The 22,556-nt window shown below is 44.8% G+C and overlaps 1 protein-coding gene across 1 annotated transcript; it reads left to right on the top strand.

Moving 5' to 3' along the window:
- The first annotated feature begins 18,604 nt into the window (after window positions 1–18,604).
- LOC136482465 (probable ribonuclease P/MRP protein subunit POP5) lies at window positions 18,605–21,790 on the top strand. The gene is made up of 3 exons (XM_066479680.1): window positions 18,605–18,776; window positions 18,891–19,028; window positions 21,642–21,790. The coding sequence occupies exons 1-3, from the start codon at window positions 18,605–18,607 to the stop codon at window positions 21,788–21,790; spliced, it is 459 nt and encodes a 152-aa protein (XP_066335777.1).
- Window positions 21,791–22,556: the final 766 nt, after the last annotated feature.

Here is a 22,556-nt window from a genome sequence, read left to right as displayed (position 1 = left end):
TCGGCAGTCCTCCAAGGGGTATCCCACGAAGGTAGATTGATTGGCAGAGGAGCATGAGATCAAGAACAAGAAGGCAACAAAGACACACGAGTTAGACTGGTTCAGGCCGTCAGTACGACGTAATACCCTAGTCTTGTGGTCTGTTGGTTTGTCTTAGCTATCGTATGATATTACGTGAGTTTGGAGGGGGTCCCTGCCCGCCTTATATAGTCCAGGGAGGAAGGTTACAAGTTGGTTAGATCTGAGAGATAACCAGAAAGTAATAACTGATTACAGGAATCTTGGAATCATACATATCCTAACAGATCTCGTAGTATCTTCAGGATATCTTCCAGATGTCTTGAAAGAGGCGCCTAGCAGAGTCATGCCCCACAAGGCTTCGTCTTGTGGGCTGGGCTGCCCCTAGGGGTGCAGCCCATATGGTCTGACGTGGGTATCCGGGGTCATACCCCCCCCCCCCACATCTAGAAAAGGTACCACTTTTGTGTGACAATGAGAGTGCGGTAAATATTGCTAATAATCCGGTTCAACACTCTCACACCAAGCACATAGATATCCGTCATCACTTTCTTAGAGATCATGTTGCTAAAAATGATATATCACTAGAAGGTGTAAGGACCGAGGATCAATTGGCGGATATCTTCAATAAACCGCTAGATGAGGCTACATTTTGTCGGTTGAGGAATGAGCTTAATGTGCTTTATTTTAGTAACTTCACTAAATAATGAGCTTGTGTTGTGATGAGGACATGACACCCATGCATATGACCATGTTTGGCACATGGTATGGAGGCATAGGAGGCCAGCAAGGGTTTCCAAGTCAAGAAGGTGGCCCGAGGCTCATTCGGTTCGAGTCCCCGAGGTGGAGGCCCAAAGCAACTCAAGTTCGAGTCTGCCTCGGCCTCCAGGATCAGTCTACCTTAAATTGGTCACCCAGGACGCATCCGGACTCCGTTTTCGATGATCCACATATGGTTGGAAAGCTAATTTGATAAGGAAGCCAATCCAAGTGGTTTCATGTCAAAAGCCCTTCAGAATCAATGGAAATCGTCGAAACAAGTCAGCATCCAGAATCTGCCAGGGTGCTGCGACACCGTCTTTTGGTCCGTTGGACCGTGTATCGTGTTTGGGCCCATTAGGGGGTGCATCTAGGGTAGGCGATGACCCTAAGACCTTTATAATCATCTGCCACCACCGTCATTAGGTTTTTGGTTTTGCTTAGATTAATCTGTCAAGAACAGTTTCGTCGTTCATCGGTTTGTGAGACCCCAATTTCGTGACATTAATCATTCATCTGTAATTTGGTTGCTTTCTTTCTTGTTCTTGCTTGTGTTCTTCATTGCGCAGGCAGGGATTAGCCTTCTTGGTGAGGTCAACCGGATCCGTGTCTTGGTTGATAACCAGAGGAGTTGTGGTGCTAAGATTGCAGGGTTCGATCTTTCGATCTGAAGCCGGATCGGTGTGTCATTCTCCGCCACAACGATAGTTACCTCTACCTGACGGAAGATCAGGATCCCTATTTCCATTAAGTGGTAATCAAAGCTTTAGGTATTACCGTCAGGTTTATCATTACCCTAGTTTTGTTTTGTCTTTGTCCTATAAATCCCAAAAATTGCCCCACAAAAATATTTGTGTTAATCTTTGTTTTCTCCTTATCCTATCACCCGTTGTGTCGTTACAATATTTTAATTTCAGTTTGCTTTATTGAACGGTCGTCCCTCGCATGTCATCGTATCTCCGTGTTTAGGTCTCATTCATATCTGGTTCCTGGTTCATGCTTTGAGTTTGCTGGTCAGCGTATTTTTTGCAAAAGAAGAAGTTTACTTGGTTAGAGAGTCATATAATCTTTTTGACTCTACGTTGAAGTTTCCAATCTACTAATGCACTAATTAAAGACAAGGAGGCATTTTCAGAAAAAGCATAGTAGGGAGCCTGTCTCACGTTTGCCAGTAACTCTACATTCAGTGCTAGAAGCTTTGGACTGCCTATAACCTTGTGTTTGAGCAGCGTAGTTCAACCTGTCATGTTGCATAAAATCTTCTAGCTGTTCCTCACCTGTAGAGTGCAGTTTGTTGTCAGGTTGAGTTGTAATATATTGCTACAGTTTGGGTTCTCTGGTTGAAAAAAAGAATAAAAGGCAAAGGTGCAAAAAAAGCCACACCCTAAAAAAAGAGAAAAAAAGAGCAAGAAAAAAAGAAAGTGAAAAAAAATACATGAAGTGAAAAAAAGAAAGTTAATTGCTTAGATTCATCTGCAATTAACCATGGATCCGGTTGACCTCGCTAAGAAGGCTAATCCCTGCCTGCACAACGAAGAACACAAGCAACAACAAGAAAGAAAGCAACCAAATTGCAGATGAATGATTAATTTCATGAAGTTGGACTCTCACAAACCGATGAACGGTGAAACTGTTCTTGACGGATTAATCTAAGCAAAACCCAAAACCTAATGACGGCAGTGGCGTATGATTATAAAGGTCTTAGGGTCGTCGCCTACCCTGGACGCACCCCCTAATGGGCCCAAACACGATACACGGTCCAACGGACCAAAAGACGGTGTCGCAACACCCTGGCAGATTCTGGACACTGACTTGTTTCGATGATTTCTGTTTATTCTAAAGGGCTTTTGACGTGAAACCACTTGGATTGGCTTCCTTATCAAATTATCTTTCCAACCATATGTCGATCATCGAAAACGGAGTCCGGATGCGTCCTGGGTGACCAATTTAAGGCAGACTGGTCCTGGAGGCCGAGGCAGACTCGAACTTGAGTTGCTTTGGGCCTCCACCTCGGGGACTCGAACCGAATTAGCCTCGGGCCACCTTCTTGACTTGGACACCCTTGCTGGCCTCCTACCCCTACATACCATGTGCCAAACATGGTCATATGCATGGGTGTCATGTCCTCATCATATTGTCCCTTGCATTGCATTGTAATATAAAATATGTTTAATTTTTTGTAATGCACATAGGGCTTGTCTAAGATGGTTAAGATAACTGCCGAAAAGCATGTGAAGAAGCTTAACCTTAGATCAAACTTGACAAGCAACTAGACTTACTTTCAAGTATTGCATTGCATATGCTTGTGTGTTGCTTTGTCATTTCTTTTCGGTTATCTTTTGAGCACCTGCTGTGTTTGTCCACAAATAGGGAGAGCACTTGAAGCTTCTATTGGTCATAAAACCCTCTTGTGTGGTCACATGGTGCTCCTCGCCCCTTTTATTGCATATTTTCTTAAAAAGAATTATAACTTAAGGCAAAATATTTGAAAATTTTGAGGGTTTGAGAGAGGTCTCTCACATCAGTCCCAATTGGTGTTTATTTGAGTCTTATTGAAGTTGGGACTTGATGGGAAAAAGGCAGCGCGAAGGAACTTTGATGATCTGCTGAAAAACAGTGACTGGACGCTGCACCGGACTCTGCTTCTAGCGTCCGGTCAGTTCATAGGAGGTGAACAGATGTAGCGCAGGAGTGATCGGACGCTGCACAGTGCTCTTCCAGCATCTGGTGTGAAGGTGACCCTATGTCTAGTCAAACAAAGGAGACGATGTCAGGATCGATCGGACTCTGGTCTGCGTCTGGTCTAGGGTAATCGGACACGTCCGGTTGCGATTTGAGGGGTTTTGGACATCTCTATTGTCGACCTGACTCTGGGTGGCAGCGTCTGGTCATTGCCACCGGTGTGTTCGGTCAGTTGAAATCGAGTCGATCTAATACTCCTTTTCCTTGTCTATCATGGGGGGCACTATATATTCCTTCGTACGCCGTGCCGCTGCCCCAACCACGTATCTCCTCTATGTCGCTGCCCTAATCGTGCCTCCACCGCCGCATCTGTGCCCACGCTCCCGTGCCTGACGTCCACACTGCCACGCCATGCGCAGCCAACCACGCCCGCGCTGCCTGCCCGTGCCACCACCGCATCACCACCACACCCATGTGCACCCGAGCCGCCACGGCCCCTGCCGTCGCGCATCCCGAACACAGCCCATGCCGCCATTCACTGTGCTACCACGTCTCCTCAGCTACCCTAGCGTCGACATCTTCCCACCGTGCCGTGTCTCCTTGGCCATAGCACTACCTCGTGTTGCCTAACCCTAACCCTAGGCGTAAGATTGCCGATCCTGGTGGTGCCCCGTGATTCTCTCGTTTGCTCGTCGGTCGCCGGTTTGTCGGATTTCATCAGGTAGCAAGCCATTGCTTTCAATTTCTTATCTACTGCTTGCTTCTTAGGTTTTCGCACCTCTTGATGAATATAGTGATTATTTATATTTCATATCTATTCCATCGTGCAGCGAGTCGGTGCTTATGTGTTTGATTTGGCAGTTGTTAGTAAACTCGGGGTCAAGCCCGCGAGTACGGATTGAGGCCAAGCCTCATGAGTGTTAGTCGTTAGTTGTTTCTTGTCTGAGGCAGCAATTCTCATCAGTTTTAGCAATGGCACATTACAAGAATGCCGAAGGTGGCCCCGGTGATGAGGATCCAAGGCCTCCACCTCACCTGACTACTCAGGAAAAAGGAAAGGCGAAGAAGACTACAATGAAGAAGCAGAAGTTCGCTGATGTGGAGATAGAGAGAGCAGCAGCAGTGGCAGCCACTGCAGAGCGAGCAGAGAGAGGTGGATCTAGAAGTGGCGTTTGCATAGGCGATCAGCTATCACCAGCTCAGAGGGCCGCCGTCGAGAGGATTGAGACTCATCATGGTAGTCCACCTGGGACTATCATGCTTGGAGGACGGTGTGTCTCTTTGGAGGAGATTCAGCCTTAGGGGGAGACTGAGCAGCAGACTCAGTTGGCATAGCAGACAGAGGGTACTCAGCAGGCAGAGTAGGTTGAGGAGACAGAGCAGGCAGCACAACCACAGCTTCGACGCTCTGGTCATACACATACTCAAGTGTCACCAAGGCCAGAGACACAGAGGAGGGACTCTCGTCCACCTCCCAAACCACAGGGTCTGCCTCCCATGGTTCACCTTGAACTGAGGGCCACCATAGCCAGATAGGTGCAGCAGCTCCGCTTTGTGTAGTTTGAGGACTAGTTTCTATCAAGACGGGGTGAGCGTGCTTCAGAGCACTTCTATACAGTACTACAGGAGGATTTCTATAATGCTTATCTTAATAGTGGAGTTGCCTTCAGATCTCAGAGAGTCTGCTCTATAGAGTCTCTAGTTGCAGCTACAGGCGAGCAGATCTGTCCTCACCTTTCATATCTGCTAGGCTTGACAGATCTTCTTGGACGGACTAGCTGATTTGCTCTGTCATTGGTCCATGAGTTCTACTCCTCTATTTGGATTGACCCGAGGCACAGATTCATTCACTTAGCTTTTAGAGGCCATGACTACAGGCTCTAGAGCTCAAGGGTTAGAGAGATACTGAGGATTCCAGAGTCACCTATTTGCCTTCATGAGGTATGCTATGGTCAGACAGAGCCTCCGAGATGCCCTCACGGTGGACTTGTGCCACCTATAGATATTGTTGGACCTTGCTTCATAGAGCCATTTGGCGAGGGGTCGAGCAGGACACTAGGTGACCTTACTCCTACAACTCAGCTTCTTGATGCTATTATGAGGAGGACTCTGCTCTTGAGGATGGGTTACCATGAGGGTTTCACTTGCATTCAGTTGTGGCTAGTGTATCACCTAGTGTCTCAGTCAGTCTTTGATATTTGGGATTTGATACTTTCCGAGATGGTGGATACACTAGCAGAGGGCTTTAGAGGTCATAGTCAGTTGTCTTATGCTCATTGGATCACTTTCCTAATCTGAAAGGCAGTTACACAGAAGCCTCCTGAGACAATAGCAGAGTACACAGGTGCTACCACTGATTTTCCATCATATGACATGACCTAGATGCTATGTCACAGTCATGCCAGGACACCTCACTAGCTGAGCCATCACCCAAAGGTACCAGAGATAGCAGCCCAACAGGATGAGATCATCAGGGGCATTGCAGCGATAGAGGAGGAGCAGCTTGATGCTTAGCAGGAGGATGTGGTCGAGAGTGAACTGAGTGACAGCTCTGATGATGACTATCAGCCTATTCCACAGATGGCTCCTCAACCACATGACAGAGCGGCCAGTGGCTCTAGCTCCACTCAACCACAGTCACTGCAGACAGACTGAGCTCTTCTAGCTGTACTTGAGCAGATGAGGTAGGACCAGGCACATCAGGTATAGGAGGCCACAGCTGCACTTGCTCAAGTTTAGGCTCGATAGGACAAGGTTTAGAGGTAGCAGTAGGCCATGCAGCAGCAGCAGCTTGTGATCTAGCATCAGTTACTTGGCTTCATGCAGCATGTATTCACTGCTATTGGAGTTGCTCCTCAGCAGTCTACACCTTAGATAGGCTAGCCTGCCACCACCACTTCAGTGACTCCAACATTACAGCCCAGTGGGCTTCAGAGTTAGGGACAACCAGCTACTTAGTTTGCTTCACCTACAGAGCATGTGTCCTAGTGGTTTGCTTCACCAGTGATAGCTCAGGGTCCTCACTTTACTCCTATTATTATGGGCTTCACTCCACCTCAGAGCTCTTCAGTGTTACTGACGGACACCCCAGTCTCCAGGAGTCTTGGTGCTATCTTCAGTGAGCTTATAGGGCAGCCTACACCTCCAGAGTTATGAGTCCCTGTCCCTACCATAGTTGCTCTAGTTACTGGGACTACAGAGACAATTCTGACATCTATTGCACCATTTGAGCCACCTCAGACAGTTACTGCTACACTTAAGGCTCCAGCGATAGCGCCAGATGCAGATGTGGCTCCTCTTCTTACAGTGATACTTCCAGAGTCATAGGCCACGCCAGTTATTGAGCAGACCCAGACTGCTCCACCTTCACTTCCAAAGATAGAGGGCCAGACCGCTCAGAGTTCAGGGTCAGAGGATGCTGCTCAGTTTCAGATTTCTCACTGCACCTCAGCGCCCGACTCGTCTGCTCCTATCCCACCATCCGACCCTTAGGTTTTGGTGCTTAATGCCAAAGAGGGAGAGGGAGCGAGTATGTTAGATCTAGGGGGAGCATTAGATCTAGGGGGAGCATGTGATTTGTTTCTTTTGTGTGAGACTTAATGCATTCACGTTTACTTTCATGCATTATCTTATTTACATGTGATGGTGAGACTTATGTGACATGTGTGCTCTCTACATTGATTTATATATATGTCATGTCACTTGGTTATGCTCATTTGCTTTGCTTCCACGTTTTACTCTGATTCAAATGAGCTTTACTTCATGTACTCATGCTTAATGCATATCTATTGAGTACACCATGTTGGCTTGGGTCATATAAGCATGTCTAACCCCTTTGCTCTTATTGTCAAAAGCTTATATGAATCAAGCATGTTGAAAACCTCACTCATCTTTTCTACATACTCAAGGTTGTGTTGTCATCAATCACCAAAAAGGGGGAGATTGAAAGCATCTAGGCCCCTAGTTGGGTTTTGGTGATTAATGACGACACGAGATTACTATGACTAACGTGTGTTTTGCCGAGGCAATTTGAGTTAGGTCATGGTAATGGCAATTGATTGGGCAATCATGGTTGTCATGCCCCTGTCGATGGAAATCGTTTCAGTTTTCAAAGGATGGATGACAAGGTTAAGGACGGACTAGCTCTAAGTGTCATTTGGTGATGGAGAGACACTTAGAGTAGTTTAGGACTTTGTTTTTCCTTTGGCCGTACTATTAAGGGGGTATGGACTAGTAGCTTGACCTAGGTAAGTCTAGTGGGTTAGGTGTGGTGCACACTTGTCAAACCTAGCACTAGGTAGCTCAGGGATAGCCCTAAGATCAATTGGAGTAAACTTCATTCACATAAGATTTCAAGTTAGAAGTGAATGGAGGGTCAAATGATTGACCAAACACTGGTCTGGTTGTGACCAGACGCTGGAGGGTGAGTCCGGTCAGTTCATTTGATCAACTAAAGTTGTCTAGTACTGACTGGACGCTGAGTGGAGATGGACCAGACGCTGGGTGCTAGCATCCGGTCAACTCTAGAAAGGTTCTAGAGAGACTATTTTCTGACCGGACACGTCCGGTTGGTGCTGACCGGACGCTGGTCAAGTTCTGGTAACTGATCGGACGCTGAATAGTGAAGTGACCGGACTCTGGGTGCCAGCGTATGGTCAACATCAGTAAGGTTCTAGAGAGCATTTTTCTTGACCAGACGCATTCGGTCAGTGCTGACCGGACGCAGGTCAGAATCCGGTCAGAACTTAATGGCTCTTTCTGACATAGTGGTGGGTATAACTGACGGAGCATCCGATCACACTGACCGGAGCATCCGGTCACCCCGCAAAATGCTGACTCAGCCTCTAAACATTATGTTTTGAATGAGGGGGTATAAGTACTTACTCCACTCATCCAAGGGAGGTCTCTTGCCCATTTGTTCAGCTGAGAAACACCTTGAGAGTGCAAGAGAGACCAAGAGTCTAGTGAGGTGATTGAGATTTGAGAATCTAAGATTAAGGTCCTCATTAGTACAAGGAGAGTAGTAAGTGTGCATCCACCCTTCTCATTAGGCTTGTCGTGGTCAAGTGAGAGTTTGTGCTTGTTACTCTTGGTGATCGCCATCACCTAGATGGCTCGGTGGTGATTGGGAGTTTGGTGATCATCCAATAGAGCTTGTGGATGACCCAACTCAACTTGTGAGCGGTTGTGGGCGATTCACCACAACGGAGTGTCGAAGAATCAGCCCGTAGAGAGCACTTGATCCTTGCACGGATCAAGGGGGAGCTACACCCTTGCGAGGGTGCTCCAACGAGGACTAGTGGGGAGTGACAACTCTTCGATACCTTAGAAAAACATCGCCACATTCCTTTCCCTCTCTTTACTTTGAGCATTTACATTTGAGAAATTCATTTCTTGTCTTTACATTCACAGAATTGCCATGCTAGAGTAGGATTGGAACCTAGGTTGCAAAACTTTTGTGCGGTAGAATAATAGAAACACATTCTAGGCACAAGGGGTGAAGTGGGCTAAGTGTAGGGTTTAATTATTCCTAAAATTTAGAATTAGCCCAATTCACCCCCCCCCCTCTTGGGCATCTTGATCCTTTCACCTAGAACATTGAAAGTTTCCAAATATATTACCCTTAACTATAGGAGCAGGCATCGGTTTACTCGCATGCATACTTTATTTCTTTAGAATCTTTTCTAAGTATGCCTTTGCGATAGTCCTAATACCCCTTTTCATCTATCTCGGTGAATTTCAATTCCTAGAACCAATGAGGCTTCATCAAGATCATTCACATTGAAACTTGAGGACAAAGACTTCTTCTTCTCCAATGGCAGATTAACATTACTACTAGTGAGTAGGATGTCATCTATACACAGGATGTGGAAAAAGAATTTTCCATTCTAAAACTTCGCATAAACGCTATTGTCCTTCTCATTTTCTTTAAACCCAAACTTTCTTATCGTTTCATCAACTTCAAATATTGTTGTCTAGAGACTTATTTTAACCCATAAATGGATTTCTACAGGTGGCATCCCATACGTTCTTTTTCTTCCACGACAAAACCATTGGGTTGTGCCATGTAAACGTTTTCATACAAATCCCCATTGAGGAATGTCGTCTTTACATCGATCTGATGTAACTCTAAATTGTAATGTGCCAATAACACCATTATGATTCTAAAAGAATCCTTGCATAGGACTGGAGAGAAAACTCTCATCGTAATTTATTCATTCTCTTTGCGTAAAGCCTTTTGCTACAAGTCATGCTTTATATCTTTTCACATTCCCTTTGGAGTCACATTTTGTCTTGTAGACCCTTTCACAGCTTACTATTTTGGCTCCATTAGGAATTTCTTCTAAGTCCCAAACATCGTTGGTATTCATCGAATTCATTTCAACTTTCATAGCTTCTTGCCATTCAAACGAGTAAACGCTTCTCATGGCTTCTTCAAATGAGGTGGGGTCACCCTTCATTTGAATTTCTTCACTAACATAGACTTCATAGTCATCTAAAAACTAGTTTACTAATTCTTTGAGACCTTCTGGGGCCTCAGCTACTGGCACTTTCATGTGGGGCTGTTGTTGCTCTTCATTGCCAAGAGGCAATTGATTCTACAGACTCCTGTATCACAAGATCCTTGTTTACATTATTCATCTTCTTCGAAGAGCCAACAACAGGTGTTGTATAAGTCATACAACATCAATAGGTATCGAGAAATTCGTTGTTTGAATCACTAAAGTGGGCATGTAGTCCCGCTTCTCTTCAAGTCATAGGTCTCTACATACCATGCTCCCCTAGATCGTCCCATCTTTTATAAAGATAGTGTATCTTCTAATTTCTTATTTGGGTTCAATCTGTTAAAACCTTATATAGTGCTTTAAGCACCGCTTTAATATCTTAGATAGTGACTGCGCTATCTTCCTCTCGGAACTTTAAAAAAATCCAGGAATTTAGTTGTTTCTCTGCTTAGGGGTATCATCGTTATGACCGACGGTCACATTCATCAAAATCTTTATCTCACTTAGTTTCTTACAAAATCTGTATCTCAGCTTAATGAAGAGTACACATTCTTAATTGATCTTGATTCTTACTCTTAATTCATCTCACAATTCTCCCCCTCGAAATATGGCATGAACTATACTGCATAATTTTGAGAACTATTCAGAAAATTGTGAACGAGGAGACACTTATGACTTACTTCATTCACATGATTATGCCATGCAAATAAAGTTATTTCTTGATCCATATAGGAGTACACTATCCTCATTCAACTTCAAGAACTCGACGAGATCTTTTATTAACTGTACTTTTGCAAGTCATGCTTGCATCTTTTTCTTGTCCTTTGATTAGTATTAACCATGATGGTGCATTTCTATTGTGCCATGGTTAATACTAGGATAGCATAAGAGCTACCCCAAACTTCTCTCGCTGTGCGGGATACACACAACCACATGAGTCATCACAAAATTTCTCCCGCCATGCAGGATGGACTAGCATAAGTACTATGCCGAACTTCTCCCCATATGGGATAATTCCCTAAATGGGACGTAAATACCGGAATTAGCTCTTAGGACACAGGAAGTGTTTGAACATTCAAGACATTGAATTTAGAAATAAATTCGAATACTCTGTAACACACATGCTTAATCCAACGTTGGTCAAATTAGACATGCATGTTACTTATTGCAACTCTTATCATAATGATTGAAGATATATATGCTATTTACAGTAACGAAAACTTAGTCACGATGACAAAAAAATATTCACTTATACTTCATTTTCCGATTAAATCTTCCCATTGGTTCCAATTTAATAAAAAATTAATAAACTAAGCAACAGGGCAAACATAAGTGAGAGAATCGCTAAAATCATTTTGACCCAAAACAGCCCTAAATTGGCTCAACTTATTTTGGGCCAGTAGAGTTCACTTTTCACATTTGTCGTATCAACCAAAAGGCAGAATGGCGCAAAAAACTTTTCCTTCACATAGCCCAGCACAGCAGCTCATTGGCTTGCAGCTGAGTGATCTCGTCGGTTAAAATAAAAACATACAAGGTATTTGTGCATTAATTCTACATCACCGTTTGGCAGAAAATAGGATTAATACATAAAACTCATAATTAAAATATTATAATATTGCTATCATCAACTTTGCTATCATCAACTTTCGTCAGAAAAATAGCAATCATAAATACAATATTCTTCTACATTAATTCTATATAACCGTTGGGCAGAAATGAAATTAATGCATGGAAAAACTCATTAATCAACTTAAAATATTGTTATCATCGACGTTGGTCAAAAAATAACAATATCATAATTTAACTTAAAACAAATTAGACTACTCCTCCAATTTCAATTTTCCCGTTGGTTCCAATTTAATTAGAGGATAAACATAATCATAATTTACTAAATAAATATAACTGCTCCTCAAATTAAATCCTCCCATTGGTTCGAATTTAATTAGAAGATAATCATCACCTTCTTTGCAGCGGAAACATGAAAAAAAAATCTTGAAATAATGCTTATTCAGAAGCATCACTGTGTACTTATCTACTCTCTAAAATTTGAGTAGAGATGAAACATCAAAACAAATTCATCAAAAAGGTGCTTCTAAAAAAGATAAAACTTAAAATCAGTGTTTACTATTCATTTGGCCCGGCCTGGGGAACACAGTCCGCAATCCATTCCGTAACAGTAGTGCGCGGCCCAGCGAAACACGGTGGCCCAGCGGAAAATCTTGGCACAGCAGCCTGCTTCGTGCGGCGCGCACGCATGCTCCCCCATGCCCAGGCCGCAACCTGGGCCTGGGCCAGGAATCTATTCGCCAGCCTGGGCCTAAAGCAGCTCGATCAACGCTGGCCATCAGATCCGATCGGACGGTTGTCCATACGCCTCGGTGTAACAAAAAAGACCCCACCGTGGCCATCCCTCCCCTAACCCTAGCTTCATTCTCTCCTCCCCTTTCTCTCTCTTCACCGCGACGGCCGACATCCTCTCTCCTTTCTCACCTAGAACCGTGGCAGTCGGAGAGAAGATGGTGGCGCCACCGCCGGTCCCCTCGCCGGTGCGCGCGCCCATTGTAGGCTGAGCAAACCACCGTCGAGCGGTCTAGCGACGGCACCCTGAGCGTGTGTGCACGGCTCGAGGGAGCGCCGGTGAGCCAGTGGCTCGGGTGATCTTCCAATGCTATGGCGGTGCTCGGGGTCTTCATCTTGCACAACGGCGGTAGGACGGCGGTGCTGGAAACTCGGGTAGGTTCCTTCCCATTTTCGTCCTTTAACCTTCTAGGGTTAGGGTTAGGTTAGATTGTTTCTCCTCGCGCCCGTGGTGGCTCGGGGTGACTTCCCGCGCGGCGTCGAGGCGACGGCGCACAGTGGTGACAGTGCGGGCGGTTCCTAGGTAGGAAAACCCCCTTCCTTTCCTTTCTCTTCTTGTGATCTAGGGTTAGGGTTTGGGAAAACTTGAAAATCTTTCATCTCCTTCTAATTTCTTTTCACTTTTCTACCCCAGACTCGATCTACACACTAGGAGAACCTAGCTTCGATACCATTGATAGACTTGTAGGACCTCTAAGTAGACTTGGTAATGTACCTCGTCGAGTGCAGTCGCGGCCGTGGCACCACCAACAAGGTGGCCACGACGTGTTCGTGTAGGGAAAGCCATGTAGGCGCCCGCTAGGTCATCGACGGTAGCAGCAGCGTAGGCGTGGACCAATGGTGACGGTGAAGGCGGTGTGGACTTCTCGTCGCTTACAACAGGCCCTTCTAGATCGGACTAGGGCTAGGAACCTCGGTGGGGCACTGGCGACTACGGTGAACCTCATGCCTTGTGCCCCTACCCCCACGTCCCTTTTTACGGCGCTGTGCAACAGGGACCCACCAACCATGGAATGGTTGGGCGCCCCGGATCAGGGTGCGGATCAAGGGTCCAATTGGTTGTTGGGCCAACTAGTGGAGATCAATCGAACAGCATGCACCTAACAACAACAACAACATAGCCTTTTAGTCCCAAGCAAGTTGGGGTAGGTAGAGTTGAAACCCACCAAAAGCCCCAAGTCACAGTTCAGGCACTTCAATAGCTGCTTTCCAAGTACTCCTATTCAAACATAGATCTCTAGGTATATCCCAAGCTTTCAAATCTCTTTTTATTGCCTCCCCCCATGTCAATTTCGGTCTTCCTCTACCTCTCCTCATATTATTAGCTTGGCTTAGGACTCCATAATGCACTAGTGCCTCTGAAGGTCTTCTTTGGACATGGCCAAACCACATCAACCGATGTTGGACAAGCTTTTCTTCAATTGGTGCTACCTCTAGGCGATCACGTATATCATCGTTCCGAACTCGGTCCATTCTTGTGTGACCGTAAATCCATCGCAACATACGCATTTCTGCAACACTCGTTGTTGAACATGTCGAATCTTTGTAGGCCAATATTCTACTCCATACAACATAGCTGGTCTAATCACCGTTCTATAGAACTTGCCTTTTAGCTTTTCTGGTACCCTCTTGTCACAGAGAATGCTAGAAGCTTGTCGCCACTTTATCCACCCTGCTTTGATTCTATGGCTAACGTCCGCATCAATATCTCTATCCCTCTGTAGCATCGATCCCAGATACCGAAAGGTATCCTTCTTAGGCACAACTTGACCTTCCAAACTCACATCTCCCTCCTCCTGTACAACTCCGCCAAAGTCGCATCTCATGTTTTCGGTTTTAGTTCTGCTCAATCTAAAACCTTTAGACTCAAGGGTCTGCCGCCATAACTCTAGTTTCCTATTTACTCTCGTCTGGCTTTCGTCCACTAACATTACATCATCAGCGAACAACATACACCAAGGGATACCCCCTTGTATGTTCCTGGTAACCTAATCCATTACTAAGGCAAAGAGATACGGGCTTAAGGCTGACATTTGATGAAGTCCAATTTTAATCGGGAAGTAATCTGTGTTACCATCGTTTGTTCGAACACTAGTCACAACATTGTTGTACATGTCCTTGAAATTTATACAGAGAAAATAAATTGTTAGAATGACTAATTTAGAATGCTACCTACACAAGGTTATAATAGGACCATTTAAGTATATCTCAAACAAATCTAGATGGATAGCATAGAACATATTGTTTTACTCGTGTTTACATGAAAACAGGGGAGACAGCTGAGCGACACATTCGACAGTTTCCATGTATAAAAAGAGAGGAAAAACAAAGGCCTTAAGGTTTGTAATGATAGTCATAATGTGATAGTAATAGGATAGCAGATAATTCACAGCCATGACCTGTGATGGGTGGCGTTCAAATCTGAATGTGTCTAGTGTTTCTTTATTAAATCATTACCAATCAACATAGGTTCATAGTTGCTGCGTAAACTAGATAGGACTATAGTTTAAGTTTTTCAGAGATTGTGATTGCTGTAGATACGTTGTTGGTCTGACTGTGCAGATAGGACTATAGTTTAAGTTTTTCAGACATTGTGATTGCTGTAGAGACATTGTTGGTCTGACTGTGATTAATTTCAGAGCCCGCTTGGTTTAGTTTTTAGAGTCAGCAGCTAAGCTGTTGGGTGAAATTTCGTAATACATTGAAGTAATGTTTTTTAGCCTGTTATCTTCGTAGAAGCAAAGGGTGGTACTTTGTGTATTTGGCTTAGTGAAAAATATCCACCGGTATGCAACAACAGTTATGACCACTGCATTCACGTTCGGTCTTGGCCTCCATGTGTTTGTTCCTGATGCTATATTTCAGGATCCTTCACAGGCACTGCCATTCTCTTGGTAGTAGATTTTTTTTTCATATTTAGGTGCTGCTGTTGGGTTCTCAATTGATGGTAGTGTTCATGGCTAGGATTTGGGAGTAGCTTAACTGAACTATTCATTTTTTATTACTGTTTAGTCTAAAACTTTTGTTTTCGGGATCTGGTTCACTAAATCTGCGCCATGTTGAGTTTATTACTATTACTGTATTTTGCTCTTTTAATGATGAGGTGGTAAGCTGAGTTTTACTACAATTTAAGTCTACCTTAAGACTGTAGTTGTTCGATTTCCTGTACTATGTCTCGCATATCTGTTTTTAAGCTGAGTTTCAGTCTAGTTTAAGTCTCGTATATCTAATGTTGTTGTTCCGTTTCCTGTAGTAGGTCTGTGCACCAACTGTTAATAGAAATGCCTAGCTGCGAGGAAAATGATTACGCCTAGCTGGGAGAAAAATGAATCTGTCTTTGAATTTTAGTAATTGATACCCTGTAATGGTATATTTGCTAAATATATTAATTTGCAGCCCTAGTGATTGAATTCTTATTGATCCATAGAACCTCACATACGTTGAATTCTTATTGATCCATAGAATCTGTCATTCTCACTAGCAGTCACAACAATCTTATAGCTTGTTGTCACTACAAGAATATAGGGGATTAACAATCCACAGTACAGTTTATTTTCTTTACTAGCTTTTATTTTCCTAAGTAGCTTTTCCTTTTGGTGCTATTGATTTTTGTGCGTGGAAGATTAGCACTGGGCTGGTAATGATTTTTCTGTTACATATATATTTTATATTGTTTCCTATATTTTTTTAGATTACTGTTACATTGTATGTTTGATTCAGTTGATGGTACAGTTAAAAAAGCTTTTGTGCAGGCCTCTGCTAGTGTGCCCTGCTATGTGCTACCTCTACTGCAGCTACTGCAAAACAAGTATGCTTCTATGTTCTCTGCTCAGCTTTAGGCCTCTGCTAGTGTGCTCTGTTTTGTGCTACCTCTTCTATGTTCTCTGCTCAGATTTGGGCCTTTGCTAGTGTGCTCTACTGCAGCCTATTAGTTGAAACTATCCTACTCTGTCTAGTGAGTGTCCTGTATTACTTGCTGTGCTTTGTATTGACTTCTGCACAAAATTCAAAATGAGAGTACCTTATAGTGTCTCACATTCTCCTTTTCAAAATTATAAGCTTTAACATCTTAGTTTATTTTGTGTCCTTGTAGCTACTTCTACACGATATTGTCCATTAACAAATCTCAAAAATAGGCATTACTAGTATTCTGCTTGCTCAAAAAATTAGCATGGTTGTGTGCACATGTTGAAGTATAAATATAGTTTTACTGGTACGATGGATAAGCACTCCTGTTACTTATGTTTCACTGTCAAGGTCATTAATGCATCCAGCAGTGTTTTATTATTTCTTCATGGTTGGCAAGTTCACTTGAGAAGGTCATTAGTGTATCCCTGAGTTTCTAACCTTATATTAAGATTGAGATTAGGAGTGTTTGGAATAATTTTGCACTCCTAGCACGAAACATACAGAGCAACATAAGCTTATATAGATCTGCACTCCCTTCAGAAATAATTTTGCAATCCTTTGTTACAAAAAAGGAAGGCTAAACTGGATTATCATATTGAAGTCTAATAGGGGGGCTATATATAGAATACAATGGGGACACATGAGAGAAACACTAGACTAGGGAGATTACACTAATACCCTTAACATCCTTCACTTGGTAACAATGGGGACCCGCGCAAATGACTCGCGCCCAAGCGGAGAAGACTTGACGACGGCTGCGTGGACGGCGCGGATGGAGGACCGCGCGGACGATGAACCCTGTGACAGGGAGAAGATCCGCAACGGATGGCATGGAGACGACAGGGTCCACGATTGGTGGACTCCCAGCCTTGGCCGCGATGGCGGCGATGAAGATCCATCCAGACGACGGAATGCGACGGCGGCTGCTGCTGCTGCATGACGCACTGGACTTGACTATATAGAGAGAGAAAAAATTAAAGATCGACGATGCTGCCTCTGGGAGTAGGGATTGATCCTCCCGGGGGAAGCGCAGCGAGTACGAAGGGTGGTGGCTGGATCTTAAACCTAGAGCTTTGGTACCATGTTACCAAAAAAGGGAGGCTAAACTGGATTATCATATTGAGGCCTAATAGGGGGCTATATATAGAATACAATGGGAATACATGAGAGAAACCCTAGACTAGGGAGATTACACTAATACCCTTAACATCCTTTACTTGGTGTATCTGCTTCATTTCTTATTTGGTTTGTTTATTTTCCGTGGGCACAGCTGCGGTAATGCGCAGTTTGTGCAGAAAAAAAAATCCCATCGCGTGTCTCGTGTCCCAAAGCACAGGTAAAAAGGTTCCGGCCCACTCACAGGGTTACGGGCCCCTGTGTGAGGGCAGGGTATGGGGTTCGGGGGTTTTCTCGGCCTACGTGAGAGGTCTTCTTCCTAGCGCAAAAACTGCAGGGGTTGTCTGCAGGCTGAGTTTTTTTTTCTGCACCTGAACCACTGCAGGGAGTTCAGGTTGTTAAATCTGAATAAACAAGTTGAATATGTTCACTGTTATCGATGTTGTTCGGGGATTAGTAGTGTTCTATTTCATCCTCTTAATAGGTTTGGTTTATTTATTTGTTCGCGTCAGATAGATATATGCTCATACGATTTAAGGATACCCTATGAGCAGCTTACACATTTGTCTATCTCCATGCTTCCTTTTCCTTTTTTTAGTGTTCTTCTGTTAATAGGTTTGGAGACTGGATTATTTTTTGTTGGGATAAACTTCGTACTGGACCAGTGCATCTTATCTCTCGATATGAGTGTCTTAAAGGGATATCCAATAAACAAATTTTGAACACCTTTGGTTTGTCGGGTTGGTACAAAGCCAGCAAATGCTTGAGCAGGTTTGGTCAGTTTCATTAGGAATTGTTCACTACTTGACTGTCTCAGTAATACAAGTGGATAGCTTGCAACTCAATTAGCCTTTCCATAGTTTCTTTAGCTGAATTATTTTTCACATATTAAATGGATGTGCACTACCCATGTTGTTCAATATCTCACATTAATATTGAATTGAGTGTGATGACTAATGACAACTGCCAGTCATTGTTTCTTGATTTGACAACAGCTTGGCCTCTGTTAGCCATTCCCACTTTGCCCCTACCCTTGATGTGAAGTGTCATTCTCTCAGGCATACCTTCTAGATGATTGATTTTTTACATTACTGCCTTCCCCAGTCCCCACCCCCACCCCAAATTCTTTTTTATCTTGGAAAATGGGATTTAGACAATAAGACGTTGCTTCGGTTACTTACATTTCTTAAAAGTATTGACTGATCTTTCATCTAGATGCTGGAGCTCTGCAGTAAAGGAAGTGTGTAGTCACCATGGTCCATTTCAAGAATAGGTACATGGTGGTGGAGGTCTTTATAGATGCAGGTAGAGGTGAACGGGACCCTGTAATCCTCACCCAATTTAATATAACAAAAGTTATAAGAGAGAGCATTCAGCTCAACTTTGGGGAGTGTGGCCTAGCTGGATCTGTTGGATCATTACAAGGTACTACCAGCAATTACTCCTGAAACCCTTTTAATCTTATATCAGTATTTGCTATACCGTGTTTACTACTGGCTTTTTAGTATAAAAGTACTTATAAGCTCTGGAAATTTTCAGTTAAGTATGTTTATCCTGTAACAAAGCTCTGCATTGTCTGTGTGCCACGTGAAGACCACCAAAAAGTTTGGGCTGCTATTACAATGGTTAGGTGCATTGGGAAGATCCCTGTTTCATTCAACTTGCTCGACATGAGTGGTAAGTGGCTCATACTCTGGATGATGATACCAAACAATAGTATTGCATTGCCTTTTTACTTGGTTGTTTTCCAACAAACTGGCACTTGATTTGGTGCACCGCGAACATTCCAAAAATAATCTTATTTCTGTAGTTGATTTTGTCTTCTCGCCAAAGTAGTAATTTGACAGATAGGATTTTGATTTAGAAAGGATTCAATATGCCCATCTCTCACCACCGTCAAGGTTAACAAGTGTGAATAATCTTCATGTGGGGTGTTTTGCTGTTTAATTTGAGTAATTTACTAAACTTCCGGTGCAACAGTTCTGCCATCTATGATGAAACATAGGAGCTACAGCTATAGTAGAAAGCTATAGATTTGTCACTCAAATCCATTCTGTTTCTTTCATATATTTTTTTAGCTTTTTGGAATTACATTTCTCCTTCTGAACTCAAAATGTAGTTCTGTCAGTTATTTTCCTGCTTAAAATATTGCTACATGTCAATTTGGATGGTCTGCTTCATATCATATTATTTTTTTCGTGTCCCTGTGACATGTATTTCATTAAGAAGTAGAGTTTAACAAGTTACAACCAACCTAGGTAATCCAGAGATTACCCAACACATAAAAAGAGAGAGAGCAGCGAAGGGGGAGAACCCACAACCCCACAACCCTACTAGCCATAACCTGCGATAAGATACATCAACGCAAAAGCTGCCTACAGAGTGGACCAGGCCACGATGGCAAAGCATCCATCGAGAGAGGTCGAAGAACCAGCGACAACGGCGGCAAAGTATCCGCTCGAGAGGATCAAAGTAACCTTAGCGACAGAGCATCTGCAAGGTAAGAGGCCCTCACAAGCTCAGCAGCAAAGTATCTGCCAGAGAGGGGGCCCAAGATAGTGATGGCGGCAAAGCATCCGCAAGGTGAACCAACAACAACAGTGCCCAAGCATCCGCTCGAGAACCTTGGCGGCAAAGCATCCGCAAGGTGAGATGCCTGCACACACTCGGCAACAAAGTATCTACCAGAGAAGGGAGCGAGGACAACGATGGCAAAGTGTCCGCCTCAGACCAAATGACGAATGAAGGTGACTAGGCCAAGCACTCCAGTAGGACAGACCTTTGCGAAGAACATGAGGCACACACATGAACAGCAAGGGAGAGATCCGGCAAGAGGAACAAGGGATGGAGTGAAGCAATGTGGTAGGTGCAGAACAACGATGCCTTCAAGAAGGGTGATGACATCCACGGACGCCACCATCGTTGTCCCTTGCCTGCGAGCGAGCGGACGACAGAATGGAATTTTTGACAACGCCTTCAACAAGGTAGGTGACGCAAGCTACGACACCATCGCCAGCCTAGAGCAGAGGCCAGGCAGGGCTTTCACCCAGATTCCAATCGACCACCTACGTGCTGCAAACAACAGCCCCCGTAGACGGCAGGCGAGTTCGCGGCCAGTGGCCCCGCGCTGCCCCGCCGGGGGCACGGCAGCGGCGACATCGACGGTTGGCGGCTGGACCCAACTACGTGCTGCATCTCCGGCCCTCGCGTCAGCTCTACGAAGAGAGACAGGCCTTGGCCTCGCCCACAGGTAGCGGCAGGCGGCCCCGCAAAACACCGAGCCCATGCCTCGCGATGACCTCCTACGCTGAGGCCCGCACGGCCTCCCAGACGCGCCGCGCCGCCACACGCGCGACCTCTGTGTGCCTCGCAGGTGGCGGAGGGCGGCCCCGCACGGCACCTGTGCGCCGCGGTGGCCCCAGTGCCGAGACCCTTACGCGACCACACGCGGCCAAGGCGTCGCACTGAAGCCCCCCGCGGCCGGCGCCTCTGGCAGCCCCGCATGGCCCCCGAGCGTTACGGTGGTTTCCTACGCCGAGGCCCGCGCGGCCCGTGGCCAAGCCCCATGGCCGACGCCTACAGCAGCTGCATGGATCCGGTCCCTCCCCGCACGGATCCAGCCCCTAGAAGCACGGATCTAGCAGAAACATGCACCGATCGAGAAATTTGGGGTTCGGGTAGGACAAGTGCAGAGGAGAGAGAAGGGGGAGAACGGGGAAGGAAGCCTTTTTGAGCCCCTCCCCCTGGCCGCCGCCACCACCGACGAGGAGGCGAGGTGCCGCGGCGGCGGCGGCCGAGCTGGCGAGAGGAGGCGATGCGCTAGGCCGGCCGGGCGAGCGCCCTGGAGTCGCCTCCGTGGGAGACGACGCGAGGGGGCCTCTTGCTCTTGCAGTGTCTCGCAAAATCTCCCTTCATATCATATTATATAATGTACTTCCTCCATCCCAAATTGTAAGTCGTTTGACTTTTTTGACACCAAGTTTGACCACTCGTCTTATTCAAAAATTTGTGCAAAATATCACTTCTTTTATCGTGGCATATTTTGTTAATACAAGTTCTTCAAGAATGACTTAAATATGACTATATTTGCACAAATTTTTTGAATAAGACGAGTGGTCAAACTTGAGGTAAAAAAAGTCAAACGACTTATAATTTGAGATGGAGGAAGTAGCACTTTTGCCACGTTGCAATACTAACATGTAGTCCTTAAGAAAAGAGCCGCTCTTTTTTTTATGGCTGAACTGGCCACGGTTGATCTCATCAATCATCATCGGATTCACTTTTTTCTAGGAAGCATCTGGGCTTGCAAGAAAGCTGCACTGGAGTGTGATGAAGCGAAATTTGAACAATACAAGGTGGCTGGCGGTGATTGTATCACGGCAGAGATCATCCAGTCCGTAGAGAGCTGCTTTGAGAAGATTAGAGGACTGGAGAGCTAGCAAAAGAATTCTATCTCGCCTCGTGTTTTTCTGTTTCATTGTTATATCTCTGCCCCTAAATGAAAGGAAAGGATGAAACGGCACATCCAACCATCTAGCATTGAGTGCACACCACACCTTATGATCTGAAGAGGAAGGAACTATTAATGTCTCAACTAGTTGAGTGCCCACTGGTATATATATGCATGGGTGATAATATTTGATATTCAATTGGTCCCTAAATGAAAGGAAAAGGAGGTGTTTCATTCTGTTGTCTCGTATTTTATTTCCTTCATTCATGCATTTTACGAGAGGTGTTTTAATTTCTTCTCTTGCCCATGCCTTGGAACACCCTTCAAATGGGCGGTCGGCGATGCACCATGCGTCCATGCCGCCAAGAACAGAAACGATGCCGCCGGCGTCTGAACACAGCATCATCACCGATCATCAGAACGGCCACCCTGTTTCAACTTACTGACGATGGCTCCTTGCAACACCTCGATCGATTCGTTCATGCATCGTAAACCACATGCATGAATGAACAAGAATAATATAATAAATTGTGGCTATGAGCGAACCGTTATAAAACTGTATACTCACCTAGATATTATATATATCTTGGTGCATGGATAAAACTATAAATTTTATAAAAGGATTTATAATTTAGAACAGAGGGCCGAGGGACCATTGACCCATCAGCACTGCGGCGGCGACGATGGCTGAGGGGAAAGATTGAAGATGAACGCGATGTTTGGGCTGCTGAGATGGGCCAGTGGACCGGCCTGCT

This window comes from Miscanthus floridulus, chromosome 9 (assembly GCF_019320115.1).
Source record: "Miscanthus floridulus cultivar M001 chromosome 9, ASM1932011v1, whole genome shotgun sequence".
NCBI lineage: Eukaryota > Viridiplantae > Streptophyta > Magnoliopsida > Poales > Poaceae > Miscanthus > Miscanthus floridulus.
This window is presented reverse-complemented; position numbering and strand designations above follow the sequence as displayed.